The sequence below is a fragment of the Aulostomus chinensis genome, chromosome 22 (genome assembly GCF_037954235.1).
Source record: "Aulostomus chinensis isolate RoL2024-O1b breed Wild chromosome 22, RoL_Achi_v1.0, whole genome shotgun sequence".
NCBI lineage: Eukaryota > Metazoa > Chordata > Actinopteri > Syngnathiformes > Aulostomidae > Aulostomus > Aulostomus chinensis.
In genome coordinates this window covers 9822145-9843524 of record NC_141341.1, presented here as the reverse complement: position 1 = coordinate 9843524, position 21380 = coordinate 9822145, and the positions used below count along the sequence as shown (strand labels likewise).

Genomic DNA, 21380 nt, shown 5'->3' with positions numbered 1-21380 from the left:
GGGACATTTATGGTTCCTCTGACTAAGTTAAAAAGTCAACATCTTGCAAAGAGGTAGAAGGTTTCCAGCTCTGATCACCGTAAGTGGTGTTATGCTTCATTGTCTGCCACGATAATAGTGATGGGGGTACACTTTTAAAAAACATCATCACAAGAGATGCACCTTAAATCGGAACCAATATTAAATTGGCCATAGATACCAAATTAAAACATAAAAATAAACACTTCTACAACCTACAGGTTTAGTCACAAACATGTGGAATGTATCAATCATCATTCAAATGTGTCAGTAGTAAATTATTCTGTTTCAGACACCTGAACACCGCAAACTGTAAAAAGGCAAGAGCAAACCCTTTAAAGTATCGTCTGAAGCCTAATTCTGTCATGAAAAATCAATCAAAGGACCAGCTACTGCTTGTGAAAAAATATGATGAATGCAGGAATCCTGTTGCTGTCAGCAGGGGTGCACTTACTACCTAAAGCTGCCGCCTCTAAACTCTGATTAAAACATTTGAAAGATTCTTAAAGAAGGACTCTGTGTTCCTGAAGACTGTAGCTGGACTGTTTCCTCCCACTGAGCGATTTTCTGCTAATTAGACGTCCAAGGACATCTTATTGTATGTGGCCTTGTAAGCTAAACTTGAATTTAGTTCAAAAGGTGAAAGTTTTGTGAACAGCATCTAAATCACATCGAACCGCATCACAACTTCACATCCGTGTGCCATTGAGAGAGAGAGAGAGAGAGAGAGAGAAAGAGAGAGAGAGAAAGAGAGAGAGAGAGAGCAGTTCTACATATTTCAGCGTGAATATCAAAGTTCTGCAACTCACATATTTACAGATGCTTGTGTGACATATAAATTATGTAATGAGTGAAACTACTTGGGCGAAAGGGAGAGATATAAAGGGCCGCATGGTATTTGGAAGCCCACACGGGCTTATAAAATGATACATATACAGCGAAAAAAAGGAATAATTACATAATGACAGCAAAAGAGCACATATAGAACCAGGTCAGATACCATCCTGCTCATTACACATCCATAAAACATAACTTCAGCACATCTAATGCAAAAATCAGAGCTTTTAACACTTCAAACATAAATCCTCTTAAATGCTTTTGCGAAGTTCTCAACACAAATTGAGCTAGAGGAAATATCTTCTCTGAACAGGCGCTGAGGTCTGCTTTCATCAGTCACAGAAGCAAATGTAGAAATTCAGCAGGCATTTGAAAGAAATGCTTACATCTGAGATTGTGCTATAATGGTGCGTTTCAAACTCTTCTAGATCACGTCGGTGATGCTCATTCTTCCTCAGGACAAGCGCCGGAGGCAGGATACCACATCTGAGCTGAGCTACGGGCGATGCTACAACATCACCACAACATTGAAATTAGGTCTGGTGCTACAGGGCTCATAAACACAGACACCATCCATACACGAAAAAGTCTAATTCTACTAATCGTTAATCTTTTAAATCCAGTTTACTACACTGATTAATGCACATTTGATTGATTGTTATGGTGATGTTGTACGTTCGTCTTACGTAGCTTTTAGGCTGTAAATATTACTGAAATATGCACTGGGCCCCTATTTTGAAGCTCTCAGGTAGCTTATCTGGGTGTCCCATTTCCCATATATCTACATTAACTTCTGTCTTATGTCGCTGTGCTTACATTTGAACAGATTTTGTGTGTGAATGAGCCTAAACTGAACTGGACAGCATGTTATCTGTTATTTCGTGTGAATTTAGTTTTATTTTGATGTTATTTTGAAAGCGGTCAGAAGGTGCCGTGCTGTTTTGCATTCCTCGTATCGTTCATTTTAACAGGCCACATTGAGCAGGAAGCTGTAACCAAACTCCAAAGTAGAGATTCGGTTGATTCTTCTCATTATCTTTGCTATGACTTGTTGTCAGTTCGCTCTTGTGACCTGTAAACCCGTCCGTGCGAAACTCATGGAAGATCCTTGATATAGAATGGATAAATGGTATCTTTCACATCCCTTTTTTCTTTTGCTCCATTTTTTCTTTTTCTTTTCTGGGGGGTTTTGGGGTATGTGAACCTACTTACTGGCATTTTATAATTGCTCTGTCTGGTTTTGGCAAGACAGGGTTTAGACAGAGAGGCTGACCGAGATGACAAACATGCACCGAATGTTTTTCACCTTCTGCTCTGAAGACGAGAGGTGAGAGACATCAGATAAATTGTGAGAGGAGGAGGCTCGACAGTGAAGGAAAAGCTAATGGGGCTGAAGAAAGTGAGGAGGACAGTCTTGGGGTTGTGCCCGCAGCATGGCCCCACCGAGACCTTGAGACACTATAAAAAAGCATTTCTAGAGACACTCAGTGACACTGCTGGAAGCAAATCCATCTCGACAGGCTGAGAACCAAGCCTGAAAAATGATAGGTTATCATTTTTCTGCACAGAAAAGACTTTTTTTTTGTTCCCACACACACATATTTCACAGCAAAACCTCAAACCCATCTAGAGACGGACAGAAAGAAAGATGGAGTTAGTAATCGAGGCCCTGAGCTGAAAGAGATGCAGATTTGATCAGTTTGACAGATATGGAGAGAGGGAATCAGTTGAAGGGACAGAACAGAAGAAGCGTGGATGTGAGATTAAAAAAGGAACGAGTGACTAAGTGACACTGACAGAAAACCAAAGCTGGAACAAGACAGATGACCTTAGCAGCAGTGATGACCGTGAATTACTTTTTTCTTTTTTCCAGGGAAGAGCAGACCACACCCCGACCGCCAGCAATGGCAGGGGACCAAATTGTGCCCTGATTGGCTCAGACATCCCTACTTGTTCATCGAAGCCAAGTTGTTTCCTTCCCATCATCCCGCCTGACCCTGCTGTCATGTAAAGCTTTTACAAGCTGCGAAGCAGAAGAGGGAATAAAGAAGCTTCCAAACATGCTGCTACATTAAAATGACATTTAATCTGAACATGTACTTTGTTATCACTGCTCAAAAATCATGTGAACGAGGCTAAAAGTCACTCATGGGTCAGCCTATTGTTCATTTGCTGCTTATAAACAGCTGCTTTCATACTTACGGGACACCGGGTTCCTATCCCAGGGCACCGTGGAAGCTTATAAATGCTACAAATAGCTACAATAACATTAGGTAACCTCCCGACGGCCCTGTAAAGCAGATAGCCGTCGCTCTGCTTGGGAGGTTAACACACACTAGCAGGATGGTCATCACAGCTCTCGCTGGTACAGAGGCTAGAGATCCAGAGACGGCTCAGCTGGACTCTGAAGTGTGGATCTTTTTTCATAGGTCTCATGGCCTCCTCCCAGTTTTATAGAATCACACACTGGTGGCCCCCCTCGGTTAAACACTAACATTAGTTTGATTTATTGTAATCCCAGCGTGGCGCTCTCATGTGTTGCCATCACATTTGAGTCAGTAGTTGAGGCTTTAGTTTGACTGAAAAACCATAAAAAGTCTTTAAACAACACTTTCTCCTGGATCCAGATCCTGCAGACGACAGATGGGACAGGTCCCCCCCCGAACTTCTGAAAAACATGAAGTCATCCCCACCTGTTAAATGTGCACGTGTGTGTGTGTGTGTGTGTGTGTGTGTGTGTGTGTGGACACTGCAGCAAGTGCAAAAAAATACAGAAGACTACAGAAATGAAATAACTGCCAATTTAACAACAAAGCAGAAAACACAGATGTGACCAAGATCATTTCAGAGAGCAGCCACAATCACACATTAAGCACAGAGAGCTGCAGCCTTTAGAAAAACCATCACAAAGCAACACACACAAAGGACTTGAAAGCACCAGACTAATTTAGCCAATGTGATATTGTTTCTTAATTTGTGTGTGTGTGTGTGTGTGCGTGCGCGCACGCACGTGCCTGTCTGCTGGGTCACAGTTAACTGAGACATTGCAGGGAATTAAAAAAAAAAGACATCAGGTCATTTTTTTCTTGTAGTCTCAAAATGCCGCTGTATGAACTGGGAGACTCAGATGTGTTAGAGTCCGAAAACAAACGTTCAGTTATGTTGCCTCCAGACAAACGGCGGTAGATTCTGCCGAGGTCATCAACGGCAACACACTGAGCAACAGAGACGGGACAGAAAGTTTCACAAACATGCTGCCTACATAAGAAGTTAAGTGACACATAGCGAATTACTTCTCATCTGTTCTGACTTTCAGAATAGTGATGGTGCATATGCGAATGTGCGAAAATAGATAATACGTTTTTGCTCTACAGGGGATTGATTAATATTTATTTGTTGCTGTTACAGCAAATAACAAGATTCATAGTTGGGGACATAGTTATTAATATTTGTGGAGATCTGCGCCTTTAGCTTTTTAACACTTTCTGACTGTTGGATTAAAAAAAAAAAAAGTAACCAATTTCCTTGGTTGCAACTGTTTCCTAAGAGTGCAAATAAAGGAAAGAGGTTGCAATGCTAAAAACAATTTATTGCTGAGTAAAATTTCCATTTGGGAAAACAGTCCATATGAGACAGAATCATTTCTCTAATACGGTCTTTATTAAGATAATATAACCTTACTTCAAGACATCTTTACTGTAAGTTTTGGCAGATGACTTTCTAAAAACGCTCAACATAATGCTTTCATTTTTGCTTCTAGTGACCAAAATGATGTTTTTCCCCTGAAACTCTGACTTTTTTTTTTGTTTCGCGGTAGAAAATAATATTCTTTTTTTGTCAAGATGGTTCAATATTTCTTTGAGGATTCTGAAAATACATCAGGAGTCATCTTGGCTTCAAAAATGTTGGCGGTTATTTTGTTTTATTACACGAAAGGCACAAACTAGTTTTTCACACACACGCTGTGCAGTAAATGTTCTGCTGAGTCATTGTCCAACATTGATCATGTTCACAACAGGCAAAGATTTTCCATTCATGCTGTCTTTGCTACTATCTTGCAATATATTGTATCAGTTCTTTGAATGTAGGTGTTAAAATCACGCGTGCGCACATGCACACACACACGCACGCACGCACAAACACACACACACACACACACACTTTAGCTTCTAGTTTTTTCTCCTGCAAAACTAGTAAAGACATTGTCCTTAGAATGTTCTTGCTTTTAATGTTTAGTCTGGTTATCTCTGGACTGCCTTCAACATTTAACTGCTTCAGAAAAGCTTTCACACTTGCAGTTCACAGTTGCTCGTATGCTGAACGAGCAAATAAATACGAAGAATTGTCTCCCCTTGATAAGATTCTACTCAGAGGAGCCACTTCTAGGGGTCAGCCAGTTAAGAGGCCTGTCCGCCTGCCTAAATTTATGGCCATCCCTTTGAAAACATTGGGGAGTTGTAAGGCAGTGGCACCAGTGTTTGGTGCTACAGCTGCTTTTACTGTCACGGCTGTAAAGCTCCCCTGGGAGGGGAGAGACAAGGAGAGATGAGAACAATGGCTTGTCATGCAACTTGCAGACAAGCAAAGGATCATGGCTGGAGGAAAGAGGAGAGGTGTGTGTGTGTGTGTGTGTGTGTGTGTGTGTGTGTGTGTGTGTGTGTGTGTGTGTGTGTGTGTGTTGTAGCACAGGGTGGAGGGCTCATGAGGTTGACAGGATCACACCTTTCTGTGCCAAAAGGCAACCCTCACGGTAACGATACACTGGTGTGTTTTTTTTCCCCCCTTCATCTTGCCAGTGTTTTCTCAATACAGCCAATTGGAGCCTCGCCTTAACTCCTGTCACACTGGAGTGTGTGAGCCATTATCTATGATATTCGCTCCCCTGCGCACATTTTTCAAGTGTAATCAAGAGGAGTCTGGGTTTGGGTTTCTGTTATGTGTTTCAAACACCCAAATCACCTTATTTTCAAGGGGAAACAGGTGATCTTCCCTTTAGAATAATGCTGGGAAACAATAGGTCTTTATTTCTTGTTGTTTTTTTTAAGGGTTAGATAGTTTCAAGCCGAAAAAAAAAATGAAAATTGAATTCTAAGCCTTTCAGGTCACCTTTTCAATAATAGATGCTAAAAATTGCCAACGAATCAATTTCTTTGTGTGATTATCATAATCCAATCAGTTCTCCCTCTTGAAAACAAAGTGACACAGGAGATGAAAGCAGTTGTGAGAAGCTCCTCGTCTGTCATGGGGTTCAAGGCCAGGTAGTCTGGACACCTCTCCAGAGAACTGCTAAGTCCAACTCTGGGGTCCTCGCACAGGGGTCAGTCTAACAAGGGGTCAGTCTAACCTTCCGTCACATGCTTGCATGAGAATCTACCAAACAATGTCAGCCAATATGACATCTACCTGTCAATCATTCAGCAACTTTTGGCAGCATGTATGTCTACCAGCTAAGCTATATTCGCGAGTATGGTAAAAAAATTAGTACGTCTGTGTCTTTGGGTGGTACCCACCTTAAACTCTGGATTCTTTACCCAAAATCAAATGGTTTCCAGCTTGCTGGCTGGGATTTATTGACGCTGATGACAGAAGGATATGTGATTCCTCCAGGTTAAGAACAATTAGCATCACCACATGAGCTTTGTCTCTCTCTCTCCACCCCAGACAGAGAATACTATTGAGGCCTCATCTAATTTACGGATACGCCCACTTTTCAGCGCTCAATCAAATTCCTCCTAATGTCATCGCCCACCTTTCAATCCTGTTTCATTGAAAAAAAAAAAAAAAAAAAAACATCAGAACACTCTTTAATAAATCACAAGGTAACTGTTCTGGTTTTCCAAAAATATCTTTTTTTTTTATTTCACATGAAATTTTCACATTTATCATATTTATCAAACAGGTCTTTTATATAATCTTCTATATATTTATATATATACATATTATACACGTCTCTTACTTACACATGTACAAAATTAGGAAACAAGGATTCAGATACAAAATACAAAAAAAAAAAAAAAAGGACTGACTTCAGTGGTCACTGTTGTGTCTTGCGGTTCAAGCCAGCCTGTCAGGTGAAGATGTGCTTGGCAACTCGGTTCAATGCCGTGTCTTGTCTGTTGTGAATAATCCAAAATGGTGATAATTATTCTAAATAGCTGATTCATTCACTTCAGAAGAATACTCTTGTGGATGCACGGTGGTTGGACACATGGAAGAAAGCACCATGATACACACGGCCGAGTCCTGGATTTGATACCAACTCTTTCATGTTGGACAGTTAAACCAAAACAGGGGCGAGTTCCAACAAACAGAGAGGGCCAGCCTCTCCAGGATACACACAACATCTCAGTGTTTGCTTTTGGCAGAATTACATTTTGTCTTATCACTCTCTCGATTGATCGCCAGCTGGTTCGCACGCACTCCCTCACACACATATTCTCCATTCACTCAAACTCCACAAAATCTCCCTCCATTACAAACGGTAAACATTTCATTTGGTGCACACATGGTATATACAGTAAAAATGTCTCAGCTGCAAATGTTATAAATTATCTTCACAGAATGTACATATGTGTTTTTTCGTGTGTGTGTGTGTGTGTGTTTGCGTGCGTGTGTGTGTGCTGTGCGTGTAACACTGTTGCGGAGTGTATGTGTCTATACTGTGCAGTGTAGTGCTACAGTATTTAAGCACATGGTCGTGTTTTCAAAGGAATGGTTGTCATGAGAACAGCCTCCATGTCAGTCAATGCTACATTTGAGAAAGTAATCACTCAATATCATTACAATACCATACAATACAACAAATAGTACACGATAGTCAAGGGTGGAATAGTGTACAAGTTGGAGAGATGACTGATCTTTGGCTCAAAAGTTAAGGAGATTACTTTTAAAATGCAGATTTAGTCCACTTATATTTATATAATTCAAACAGGCGTGGTCTCTTTGTTCTTGATTGTTCTTCCTCTTCATCTTCTCTTGTGGGGTTATTGTCCAAGCATGTTTTTAAGGAGAACCCCCTTCCAAAAAAAACAAAAAAACAAAACAAATCAAGGACAGCTTGATCCAATTTTTTTAAGAAACACTGTCCCCTTTTGAAAAATAAAAGTTCAGCATACTCAGCACATTAAGTGCAAGTGAGTCCATCTGTACTTTACAAGCTTCAAAAGTCTCTCCCTGTGACCAGCACCGGGCATGGAAAACTGTCTTTTTGAGTCAGTGGTTTCATCCCCACAGACTGTCTTCATTGTAGTCCCTGAAAAAAGGTCTGCCAACAGCAGTTCTTTCATGTCCTCTCAGTGCACCAAGAGCAGTAGTGAGAAAGGGACCAGCAATGAGAGGACTGAGAGGGATGTCGCCGCCGCTGCAGAGTTTGTCCGTACGCTCTTCTGGACTTCTGGCAGTCTTACGACTGGATCATCTGCTTGAAGATGGGAGATAAAAAAAAGGACACATTAGTACCGCATATTCACACCCCACGATATCCTGACGCTACCTGGATAGTTAGGAATTTAGGTCACGGGGTTGGTCAGCATACCTGCAGGCAGTCTGTTGGACGGGTTGTGAACTCCACCTCCGGCTCCAACCCCAGCCTCACCTGTGCCTCCTTTTGCTACTCTGGCCTCTTGAGAGCCTGAAGAGGAAAGAAGAATGCCATCAATTATTCTGTTCCTGTCTTACAATAGTCGAAGACGCCTGTTATTAAGTGATTGGGATGTTCTCTTTGGAGCGAGGAAGGTAGCGGGACTCACCATCAGCAGCCACGACGTCCACCCTGAGCCTGAGGCACTCCTGTCCGTGGTGGTGTAAAGGTTTAGCTACAGGGAGGAGGGCAGAGACAACACATGCATTAACATCTTAACTAATGCACTTATCCTCCTCTGGCCCCTTAATCCAACTTCATGCATGCACACACTCATACACAAACATACACACTAACTCTTGGCCGACAGACAACAGACACCGGGACAAAGCTTTAGGAAGCCATCTGTGACCGGGTGAAGAGTGTCTTGTCCTGCCGTTTATCTAATTACAGCTATGGTCAGGGTGACAACATTGCTTGGGCTTTGTGGTTCCACTCTAGCAGACATGTTCATTTCAAGGTCCAAAGAACTTGCTATCAAACTCTAGCATATCACTAAATAACACTGCAGGATTTTCTTCTTCTAGGTAGTATGATTTCAAATATTTTCTGGCAAACACACTGACAAAATCTGAGGGAAAGCTGTAGTGACACTTACAGATATAATAGTAGCTTTCTCCTTGGCGAAACTCCTTTCCCAGAGTAAATGGAGTAAAACGCTGAAACTTTTCAGAGAACTTCTCAGGGGCGTGAGGTGCAAACGGATGGCCGCACTCCCACCGCATCTGGTCGTAAGACTGCGGCTTGCAGGATTCATAGTCCTCGCGTTCCACCATGTAGAGCACATACCGCTCCGCATCCAGCAAGGGCACCTCACCCTGAGGGTAATGGGGGCACACGATGTCCAGGTAGTCATTAAGCTTCACCTCCACAGCGTAGTCATCCCACACAAACCTGCAGGGAGGGGGCAGAGGAGGACGCTTAGTGGCAGGAGACTGATAACCATGGTTATAGCATCGGAGCGGTAATAAATATAAGCCTCAAAACCTGTGATTATATATTGATCGGCTGCACGCCAGCGTACAACAGGGAAATCAGAGGTAAGACTGAGCGACCTGGGAGTGAGAGATAGAGAGGAAGAGAGAGTGTGTGTGTGTGTGTGTGTGTGTGTGTGTGAGTCGGAGTGGAATGAAGAGGAAAAACACAATAAGGAAAAGAGTGATCTGCAGAGAACAAGCACATAAATATGGATGAATGTGAGGCTGCTGCTGCTGCTGGAGAGTTAGCGCTGAGTTTACATTGATAGCATGTCCCCCTGGAGTTGAAAGTTGTTTACAGAGAAACATTAGCAGTCAGTTAGCTCGTCAAGACAGGAGATGAGTATTGACATTTGCAGGGCTGCACGCTGCTAGGGAGGCAGAAACCCAGGTTTACTGGGGTAGAAGTAAGACATATGTTTTAACCCCTTCATTAGAAGCAGACTGACAAACACAACACCAGCGTGGAACTGTCTCCCTCTCATTACAAATACAGAGGGAGAGTAGAGACAGTCAGACTGTCTGTCTCCTGGGGTCTCCTCCCTGCATCCCTCCCTTCACTCCTCCACCCACTTTATGATAGCCTTAAGTAAACTAGTCCTCCCTGTCTTCTTGGACATGGGTCAAAGAGCAGTCACTTAAAACTTTTTATCACTTATTAAATTAAATTATTAAATTACTTTGTATATTCACACATATACAAGTCAAATGGCTTTACATGTATTCTCTTGCTGTGATATGAGTTGACCTCAGCTGAATTGTCACCAAAAGGTATTTCAACCTTGCCCCCCCCCCCACCCCGACCCAGCCACTGATCCAGCAGCACCTCACAGCTCCTGCTGTCCTCACCGCCAAAGCCATCTATCACCAACAGCATGGAGCTGGAGCTGGAAACACACACATGTCCCCGTAAATCCCATCTATCAACAACCTGAAGCAGGAGCTACCTACTGTTTGTACCCACAAACCTTCTTACACACACACACACACACACTCACACACACACGCATATTAGTTTACCATCTCCCACTGTACTGGATCACCAGCAGTTCCCTGAGGATATTTGAAATTTGACAGATATATATTTTCATAACACACTCTGAGAATGTGTGTCTAATATAAGGTTTGTTGCTTTTGCAATTAATACATTCACAGTTAGTCAGGCTTTCAACAGTGTGGGAAGGAGGTAGTCAGCCAGCGAGAGTTAAGTTACTGGCAGCTATTTAATCAGATCTAAAGATCTTAAGGAGTTTCAGCCGTCTCCGGGATGCTTACTGACACCTTAACCTCGCAGCTAAAACCTTGTTTCCCTCGAGTCAATTTTTCTTTGAGAGTTCTCATAAAAACACCCTCAAAAGTAACAGCCAGCATTTGTGTTTGTGTGACAAGGTCCAGATGCATGACAGACGATTGAAGTGCACAGGCCCCTGCTGCTCGTTAGCTGCTGTGTTTGTTTGTTGTCGGGTTCCCCCCAGCACCCATTTAGTTAAAAAAAAAAAAAAATGGACAGACGCCGTGGCTCCAAAATCTAGGGCCTGACTTACGCTCCCCCCGGACCCCCTCCTCCACCTATCCTTTACCCTCACTGCCTGACTGCATTCCCTCAATACTGATGATCAGATTAGTAGGCCACCATTACAAAAGCGAGGCAGACCAGTTAGAAAACAAGCACCTTTTTAGTGTCTTGATGAATCTTCTGTACTGACTGTGCTGATAATAGTGAGCGCCAGCAAACTTTGAGGGAGAGAGAGCAATAATTATCATTTTGCCACGGTCCAGACAGCTTACTGCTTATCTGCAGTTTGCCTGCCACGCTCTGTTTACCAGACTGGCGGTAAAGTGTTTTTACCCCTGCCACTTTCAATTCCAGTCGAATCGATAACACTATTGAACAAACACTGTTGTCTGCTTTTGCCTGACTGAGTTATCATCCCCCGCCAAATACTGGAAACACACACAAACAAACCCCACGCACCCAGTCCCTCCCTCACCCTGAGCCCTGATTACAAACTGGATGTGGTATGGTCTCAATGTGTTCATCAAAAGGGGGTCGAAGGGGGGTGCAATTAAAAACACAAAAAGAGGCATTAAAGTTGCCCTAGAGGGGGGTAATTATGCCCTCCTGCTCCTGACTTCCCAGCCCCTTTAGGCTGAGAGTTTTTGGGGGGGTGGACAGAGGGCATGAAAAGCGTAGGCGGTGGGGGGGGGTCAAAGGGCTTGTGTTGGGAATGGCTTTTGAAGTTTGCCTCAGTGAGAGTTTCTGTGAGTGCTACTGTTGCTCTATCAATGCTAGTGTTCCATACAGTGTCTCTATTCACAGCACCGATGGAGTGCCTCTCTCAGCAGAGAGAACAGAGGCTGAATACACACCCACCGAGGCTGGCTGGCTGGGCTAGCCCCTTTTATTAATGGCAAATACATTTAATTATCCAGCTGCCTTTTGTTCCCCTCTAACACCTCGCTATTGAAACGTTCCACATCATCAGCCTAATTAACTGATCGGAGTAACGCACTTCAAAGAGAGCTTGGGTGTGTGTGCGTGTGTTTGTGTGTGAAATGGTTTGGCTAACAAAATCAAATCATGCCACCTTCAGTTTTGCAGACAGAATCCTCTTCCTCTCTGTCTTCACCTTTGATTTTCCTCTCCCAGACAGTTTAATTCAACACCCCCCCCCCATCGTCTATCCCAGGATGCTCACTCTGTGTTAATCTGACAGAAATCACTCTTGATACATGTCAGTCCACCCTAAATTGGGGGGTTTGCATATGTTCCTCGAGGGATCCGCTGCACTATTTAACCTGCAAAGTAGGGCTGTGGGACTTTGAAAACACGTCGTTGTTAGATATCAGATATCAGATTCAGATATTGCAATTGCCCTGTGATTTGCAATATTAAGGATCTGTATCTGAAAAAGATGTTTTTCCGTAGTCAAGAAGGTGATGACGGACGGAGGTTGAACAGCACACAGTCAAAAGAGGTATCATCCTGACAGGTGAAAACACTTCTGGAGAGACGAGGAGAAACCTACACCTTGGAGTTCTCTAGTTGCTCTTTTTCCTTTGACAGACTTTGAATTTTAGTTAGACAGGGAATCTGGAAAAGGTGAAACTTCAACCGACTGTAAGGAGGCACACCACCGCCTACCGCTATGGACTCAGACGTACATTTGATAAACAATCCATTCTTCCTTGGTTCCTGTATAGTGAGACAACAACAGTAGTCCAATTAAATTGTTGGCAACAACTAGAGCTCGACTGTAACTGTGTGTGTGTGTGTGTGTATGTTTATACACACACAGGTACAGCCAGTGAGTGGGACTTGATGATGGGCTGACGATGAGCTTCTCTAATTAGGCAGTCATTTGTGGAGCTATGGCACGTATGTCTGTCTAAGCCTGAGACATTTCACTGTGTTATTGTTTGTGTCTGAGTACGTGTGCGTTGCAGCTCGGAGGAATCTGGGAGTATGTTTCTATCATGATAGGGTGGATAATAAATGCCAATGATGAACAGCAGTGATAGTAGCGGGGGAATGTCGAGTGTGTGCGCGCAGTCTTGTGAAAAATAAACCGCGAGGCTTCTGTTACGCCTCTCCCGAGAAGGAATTCCTGATTTATCAGAGCCTCTTCAGGAGCAGGAGTCTAATCTCTCTTCTTTAATCTCTCTGGCCAGCATTTTGCTTTCTTCTTCACCTCTACCCCCTCCTTTCATCCATCCATCACCCTCTCATCTCTGCTCTCTTTCGCCCTGTGGAATGCTGGACCTCTGAGGCAAAGAGGCCACAGTGTGGATCAAAGGTCGGACTATCGCCAAGTCAGCAGTGGAGAATTTTATACACGGACAGTCACCGAGAGTTAGCTTTGTGAATTTGAATGCCTATAGACAGACTCAATGATCGATTCCATGCACTGCATCTCAGAGGCTCACTCAAGGACATCGGGCACGTAAAAATGGTTTTTGTCTCGGATTTTACACACGCTACTAATATGACATGAAAGGTGACTGTTCTATGTCGCGGATGAGTGAACCGGAATGTTAGGGGACCACCTAATCGGCTGGTCCTAGCCTGGATTACTGGGTGGAGCAGAGGCTGAGCTCGGGTCCATTCATCAGCACCAGACCCTGCTTAATACAGGGGCTTAGAGTGGACAGTGAGGCCCGAAACAGGGGCCGAGGGCTGCGTAAGGGGTGAGACAAGCAGGGTGGAGCTTTTTTTCCTCCCCCTATTGTCCTCAAACAGAGCAGGGGTATTACTCCTTTACATTGAAGATTTGGAGTTCAAACAGAAACACACTGATTATGGACATGCGTGTGTTCAGAGGGGAAAGTGAGCAGCGTTAACAAAATAATAATAAAAAAAAAAAACCAATTCCTTCCAGGTTGCATCTCTGCCCCAATGGTGGATAAGAGATGTCTGAGGCGTATTGTGAGCACAGTTAGGGAGACTGTTTAACGTTGCGGCTCAAACTTTGTTTCATCTATTCATCAATCAATGTCAGCCTTCCCCTCCCACTCGCTGTCCTCCTTTCATCACTCAATAAGCAAACCAGATCCTCATGTCAACTCCGCCCCTCCCCCGCTAGACTTGCTGAACCAATCACAATCTCTCACGCTGGTATTCCAAATATGTAACTTTCTGACCCACCGATTGCAGAGCCCAGCACAATGCAGCGTGGGTATGTCTGGTTACCATGGAAACAAATATGCTCCAACTCCTTTGACTTCCCCCTTATTAACATAATATTCCAGCCGTCATTCTTTGTGTGGCTTTTTGTTATCCATCCCAATAAGTGTTCTCTGTCTGCCATTCAACCTTTGTGCGGTCAGATCATTGGTCATTCCGCTGACGTTTCGGGCTGAAATAGCCGAGCTTCTTTGGTCACCAAGTAAAGCTACAAAGCTTTAAGTCCAGCGGAGAAATAATTGGCTGAATCCACTGAACTAAGGAGGCTTAGATGAATACATATGCTCTTTCCAACTGTCTCACACTGTCCCCAGAGCCATTTGTATCTTATGAGGGCCAGAACAAAAAGGTCACCATTGACATCACATTGCTCAGGAGGCAAATGTCTGTACAAGAAAATCAATTTTGCGGAATTGATTTCCACAAGATAAGACTTGCTCACTGTTGTTTCTGACAAACACAGCCTGGTCTTGTAGCTTAATGAATTCCACGGGTAATTTACAATAGGCAAGCACAGGCCAAAGTTATTAAATTGACTTTTAAATATAGCAGTAGCTACTCCTGCCTACACACCTGGTAGTAATAATGGTAATAAGCCAGTGTACCTCTAGAGGGTAGCCATATATACCTTGGGACAAGTTTGCTCACTAAATTCAGCCGACAAATAAAGCTAGAAAAGTCTGAACAATGACTCTTATTTACACAACCAAAAAAGCCCTCTGGTTCTTTTTCAGAGATATTATCAGACCCTTGCCGGCTAATTTGTTCTCATTCAAACATTCTCGGTGCACTGAAGATTTGACAAACAAGTCTGGAAGACACCCACACCCATTCTCCCTCACACACGCCGTGAAAAAAAACTCAAGCGCCACTCATACTGGCACCATAATCTGTTTACAAGTAGAGTCGGGACAGGACAGTTGTCGAGGGTTTATAGAGGAGGAGCAGAGTGGGAAGGAGCAGGGGAAGTCTGCTGCTTCGATAAGGAGCAGACAAAGAGGATGGGCTAGGGGCAGAGAAGAGCTGCTGATGGGTGATCAGAGGGAGAATCCCTAATAGAGACAGATTTGACAGCAGGACAGCAGGGGAAGGTAGATCCCAAATCATCCTCGTGGTCCCGCATTCATCACAAATCAATTTATCGCCGCTGATCTACTTACGCTCAGAGTGAAAACAAGTTCTCATACAAGCCTGGGAAATCAGACTTTTATGGTCTTGTGTGTGCATTCAATGTGTGAGAACTGTATTGTTTACTGTCCAGACAGGATACGCAGTTTTCCCGGGAAAAGATGTAGCCAGGAAGTGCAGCACTTCATAGTGAAACACACAGCAGACAGCGTGCAGACTTTGCTGACAGCATGCCCGCGGGAAGTTAAAACCTTTGGCCTGATTCACTATCTGGTGCAGTCAATAAACCAGGCCTGCCTGTTTCTGACACTGCAACAAGTGGGAAAATGACAGTAAATCAGCTTTAAGGAAAAATGTGAGCTCTCACCTGTTTGATCATCAAAGTCATTCTTATAGACAGTAAGGATGGCAAATGTCAACGCGCTTTAATAACCATGGAGCCTATAAGAGGCGATTAGTATCTGACAATCTCTTGGAGTATTTCCCCCAGATTGAGTTCATCAGACAGATTGGAAAGACAGATTAAGGGTGGTGGGAGGGGAGAGGGGCAGACGGTGCAGGAGAAAGACAGGGATAGTCTTAGGAGTTTACTGAAGAGGTGGTTGCGAGGGGGCAGTGGGTTTTGAGCGAAAACCAGATGGGTAGGGGAAGTAGGAAACCTGGATGTTTTTTGAGGAAAGTAGTTTGGGTCAGATTACTTGGAAATCACAGAAATCCCTGAGCTATTGCTTCCTCCCAATCACACCCGCTGATGTGCACACACAATCTTATCTTTTATCTCGAACGTGCGCATGCACACAGGCATTGAGGGTGCGCGCGCACACACACACACACACACACACACACAACTAAAGCTTCACATACACCTTTGTTTCGACATCTAATTCCTGTCCTTTCATGGCCGGAGTTCCCAGACTGGCTCTACAACTTCGACAGGACACTCGAGATGGTAGAAGAATACACGGACAGACAAGTGAAAAGACTGAGAAGACGAGAAAATAGTAGAAGCAGGTTTGCTGGGAAGACTAGAGTGGCTTTTCAGAGGGAGGTAGAGGAAGGAAGCAGAAAGAAGGAGAGCTGAGTTGGAAAGAAAGCATGAAGGAAAGGGCAAAGTGCCTTGTGACTGATCGCCATGGGTGCCAAGAACGATGAAAAAATTCCACACCTCTTAGAATGCTTTCCTCCTTCCTTTTCTCAGAGAGTCTGAGTTGGAGGTAAGGAAATAATAGACTGAAAAGGGGCAGCTTGTAAAGTTGAGATAAAAGCTGGTGAAGGAGCGAAGGGGACCCAAAGACAGGAAGGGGAAGAATGAGACTTTCCCAGAGGCAGGGCCACGGCCGTGCAAAGAGGGGCTGGTCTGAGTGGCAGCCAGTATTCAGGGACCACCGCCGTGACAGAATGACTGACAGATTGATAGAGGCCGAGCCACTTCATCACATAGTGAACTCTGACCCCCAATCAGTCACACCAGTTACTATTCTCTTTCTGTTGCTCACCGTGAAGACCATTCCCCAATTTGTATGGGAAGCCTCACAAAAACGTCCATATTGAGTGGATAAACGCCAAGAAAATCCTCCATGTGGGTGAAACATACCTTAACTAACTCCTTTATGTGAGCCAACACGGCTCAAAAAAAGCAGTTAAATGAATTTAACCACATTGCCAGCAGTCGAAAAAATGAAACCTGTAGCATTAATTTGCAGCTTTCCTCAAATTAACTGAGCTCATTAAAGACAAAAACGTCACCACAGATGAAATAAGGAATGTGTGATTACAACAGAAAAGGTGGTGATGTTAAAGTGAATCAGATGTGTGAGTGTGTGTTTGAGCGAGCGAGCCATGAAACAGTTAACAGAGCCGAGTTGAAAAAAAGAAGGGAACCTGGCCAAGACGAGGGGGAGGGAGGTGCTGGAGCGAAGGAGAGACAGGTACAAAGCAGAGGAGGAGGAGGAGGGGGGTGTCGGTGGTCTACTCGTGCTCTGTCAGCAGGGAAAAGTGGGGGGGGGGGGGGGGTGAGAATGAAGCAGTGAATGAGCAGATTATTGCTTCACGTTGGAGTTGTAGAGTCCAGAGGGCTCTGGGGACGATGTTAACATCAATCACAACTGTGTGTGTGGCGTGTGTGTGTACATGTAGCAGTGTGTGTGTGCAACTGAGTTAATGTGTATGAGAGTGGGTGAGTCACTGAAATCTGGCAATGTTGTAGATGTGAGGGCTTCAGACACTCCTTTCACAAAGACACGTACACACTCCGGCATGCAGGGACCCAAGCTGACTGGGTATACTGGTGAGCCTCTTTCTGGGAATGAACCCTGTGCTGGTGAGTAAGTGGTTCCTAATCGGACAAAAGGATTCACATGTTGGACAAACGGTGTTGGGAAATGATGTCATTGATGCTGGATGCAACCTTGGAAGCCAGCAGGTTCCTAGCACCTGCACACACACAAACTCACACACAACTGTGAATAAATACACACTTGGTATTTAGTCTCTTGGTGTGTTTGTGAGGCAAAGCACACACACACACACACACACACACACACACACACACACACACACACACATACATATATATATGTGTGTGTGTATATGTATGTATGTGTGTGTGTGTGTGTATGTGTGTGTGTGTGTGTTTTGCCTCACAAACACACCAAGAGAGAGAAAGGAAATGAGGCTGCACCACATGCACCAAAGCGATCAATCCAAAATCGATGAGATTGATGACAACTTTCTGACCAATGGTGCTGGAGGGGTGGGGAAAAAAATCCATGAGAGAAACAGCGGACGTCAACACATTATCAGGTCATGGGGAGCGCGGATTGCTGGAAATAATGAAAGTTCCAAATGAAACATCTCAGTTTTTTTCTGTGAATACAGGATTAAGAGTAGCCAAAGGCGGAGATTTAGCACAGTCATCGGGGGGGGGGGGGGATAGCAAGTGCAAAGAGACGGATTACCATACAGGAATGATCACTGTAGTTCTGCATACAGCGGGGACTCAACAAAACGCCTTTCCATCTGGGACTTCATTCAGATTTTCAGTGAAAGGCTTTGCCGATGTAATTATGGCCTTTCTGAGAACAGTTAATGTAGTTCCAACCACAGGGGAGATCAGGAAGGAAACAGTGGAAGCTTGTGGGAGAAAATTTGAATATCTGGGGTGTTTGAGACCAGGATGAGACACATGCTGGTACACCAGAGAGAGAGAGAGAGAGACAGAGAGAGAGATAGGAAGGGAGAGAGAGAGGGTGAACACAACGCTGATTGATTTGGATGGTGTCACTTGTTGTGATTGAGTGGTTGTCTGCTAGGAGAATCTGTTTGTGTTCGTCCACCCAAGTGTGTGTGTGTGTGTGTGTGTGTAAAGAAGTTCATCTGTGGCGTGTAAATGGAACCCTCCTCGGACCCCAGCCATTTCACCCCAGCCATCATCAACCATAATTCTAATTGACCCCCACTTATGCTGAGTGGCCCCTAACCCTGACAATTTGAGCTCCAATTTCTCCTCCCTTAGCAATCCATCTCTCTCCCACAGCATGACCTACTGGGCAGGCCTCAAGTTACCTACTCTGTCTCTGTCATACACCATTATTACCCGACTTACCACCTGAAATATGAACACCCTTATGTCTCTCTGGCAGCCTTGAAACCCCCACGTGATATCTCTTGATTTAGGAGACACAGCAACCTCCCACTCCCCGCTAAGGTTAGGGAACTCTGTCAGATGGAGAGGATATTGCAACAGATAATTCACCATGTTTGGTTGTGAGACAGATCAACCAATGCAAAAAAAAAAACAAAAACCCAAAACCAACAGCTAGAAGTATCTGGGTTTCATCTCAAGATGTCGACAACATGGTTTTCAAGGTTTCCTTCGATCAAAAAAAAAAGTACATTTGTGCACAACCACACAGAGGATAACCACTCATCGCTCAGTTAACTCTTTTCATGAAACCCTCAAATGTACCAGTTTAAAGCCGCTTTCCTCCCTTCCAAAGTATGAGCTGTCCAACTGTCTCACTGTAGGTTCAGAAAGATAAATTGGCCCGGATGAACCGAACTAATCCTACAGCAGAAGCGCACATATTGCGACCCGGATTAAATCTGAGCAGGTTAGACAAAGTATTACAGGTAAACAGCATCATAATAACAGGCTCGAGCCATTACAAAAAAGGAGAAGGGGGGGGGGGGTGTTATAGAGGGAGACTCCAGCATTATCATGACAACAGCAGCCTGCCATCACAAATTCATCACAACATCCTGGTTGAATATGCATGAGTTACAAGTGTTCAGACGCGCCTGAATGTGGATGATCATGACCTGGTACGGATGCGCGGATGATTTGTCTACAAGTTTGAGATGCCAAAGGATTTGTAACATGCACTGATTCCAGATTCAAGAGGAGAGCAAATGCGATAGTAGATATTTACTTTGGGTTGGTGCTGTTCCAGTAGACGCTGTGCCGCTCCGCTGAGGCGAACCAGGTGCAGACGCTCACAACGAAGCCCACAATCCAAACCAAATCCATGGTGGAAGAGTGGAGGCGCGCAGAGGGACACACACACACACACGCACACACACAACTCAGGTAGGTTGTGCAAAAAAACAAAATAAAAACCAAAACAAAAAACAAAAAAACAACAAGAACAACCTGAAACTTTACCGGAAAAGGTTCGTCAATCCGCGTTTAGATTTAGGACTTAAAAAAGTAGCGCTGGAAGAATGAAAAGCAAGGTTCGCAGAAGATAAACGCCAGTAAAGGGATGAGGTTCCGCAGACAAATCCGTAGTGAATGAAAGACTGAGCTGCGTGGTGCCTGATTTTGTGAAACGCCCACAGCCGCAAGCCGCGCCCCCCCCGCACAGAGGGGACCAATCAGAGGGCTGTCCGAGGGAGCCCGAGCTCCGCAGGTCTCTCTGGGTAAAACTCTACTTATGCTCGTGTTTACATGCTGTACACTTAATAATACAAGTCCAGCCTGTTTCCAGCACAAATGATGCCTATGATCTGCTTCAGAGAGATTTATTAGAACGATTATATTCATCGTTTGTGTCTGCATCCAGATATCTTCATTTACTATGGCTAGCAAGAACATCATTCATAAAATAAAATAAAATATGCATCACCTGAAGCAAATACAAGATGTATACCCAAAATGAATATCTTGCGAGGTAAACATCATTATGTAAAAGTCTAATAAAGTAACACAACCTCTTTTATAGTTTTTATATGTTCTTGTATTTGTCATCCTTTACAGATTAATCATAATAGAAAAGCAGATCAGGGTTTTAAATGTCAATACATATCAGTTCCCTTTAATATTTACTGTTCCTTTTAAATATAAAATGATAAATCTCGTGAATATAATCCCTTAATTTAACATATCGAACTTTACATCATCTGTAAATTAACATATTAAATATACTGATTAAAATTCAAGTTTGTTGTCCAACAGGCTGTGGACAGTGATGGCATAGAGACATTTTTAGTACATGTACTTCATTTGCATAAGGATGATTTTAATGTGGACCTTCTCAAACGGGTGCAGATATCATTCCTTCACCAAACTCACTGTTCACTAAGTTTTTTTATGCGAGTGTAATGTAAATTATGAATTAAAATATGGATATTACACACAAATACATCATTTTCCCATTTTCTTAACCATTACTTCATCATCTGAATGGTGTTGAATATGTCTAAGTTACTGGAATTGCAATGACTGTACTGAAATAGATGAAAGAGTTGGACTTCTCTCATGTATTTGAGTAATTTCTGTTATGAGTGTTACTTCCAGACGTTCCTGTCTGTCTAGAGGAAATAGACCAAAAAAAAAAAAAACACGACGTTTGACAATATGATGGAACCCAATCAAACAAGACGAAAGCATGCAACCTAAGAATAGCTCAGAGCAGAATAAACAGCTCTCTGACACAATGATAGCACTGATATGTCACAACAGCAGGATTAACTAATGAGTGATTGCTTTAGATGGCAACGCAGTTGGTTTTTTTTTGTTTTTTGTTTGTCCACACTGGAATAACAAAGAGGTTTCTTTGCGTAAAGAGAGAAGTTCATGTAAACACGTGTGAATTCT

At 43.6% G+C, this 21380-nt stretch overlaps 1 protein-coding gene across 2 annotated transcripts; it reads right to left on the bottom strand.

Annotated features, from left to right (window-relative positions):
- Nucleotides 1-6696: 6696 nt before the first annotated feature.
- efna1a (ephrin-A1a) lies at nt 6697-20065 on the bottom strand. 2 transcript variants are annotated; one of them, XM_086192819.1, is made up of 5 exons: nt 19714-20065; nt 9093-9388; nt 8604-8669; nt 8390-8485; nt 6697-8275 (listed from the first exon to the last, which is right to left on the bottom strand). In XM_086192819.1, the coding sequence occupies exons 1-5, from the start codon at nt 19809-19811 to the stop codon at nt 8148-8150; spliced, it is 684 nt and encodes a 227-aa protein (XP_086048945.1). In that variant the 5' UTR covers nt 19812-20065; the 3' UTR covers nt 6697-8147. The 2 variants fall into 2 exon arrangements, with proteins under 2 accessions (XP_086048945.1, XP_086048946.1); XM_086192820.1 differs by having other exon boundaries at nt 6697-8272.
- Between the last annotated feature and the right edge of the window lie 1315 nt (nt 20066-21380).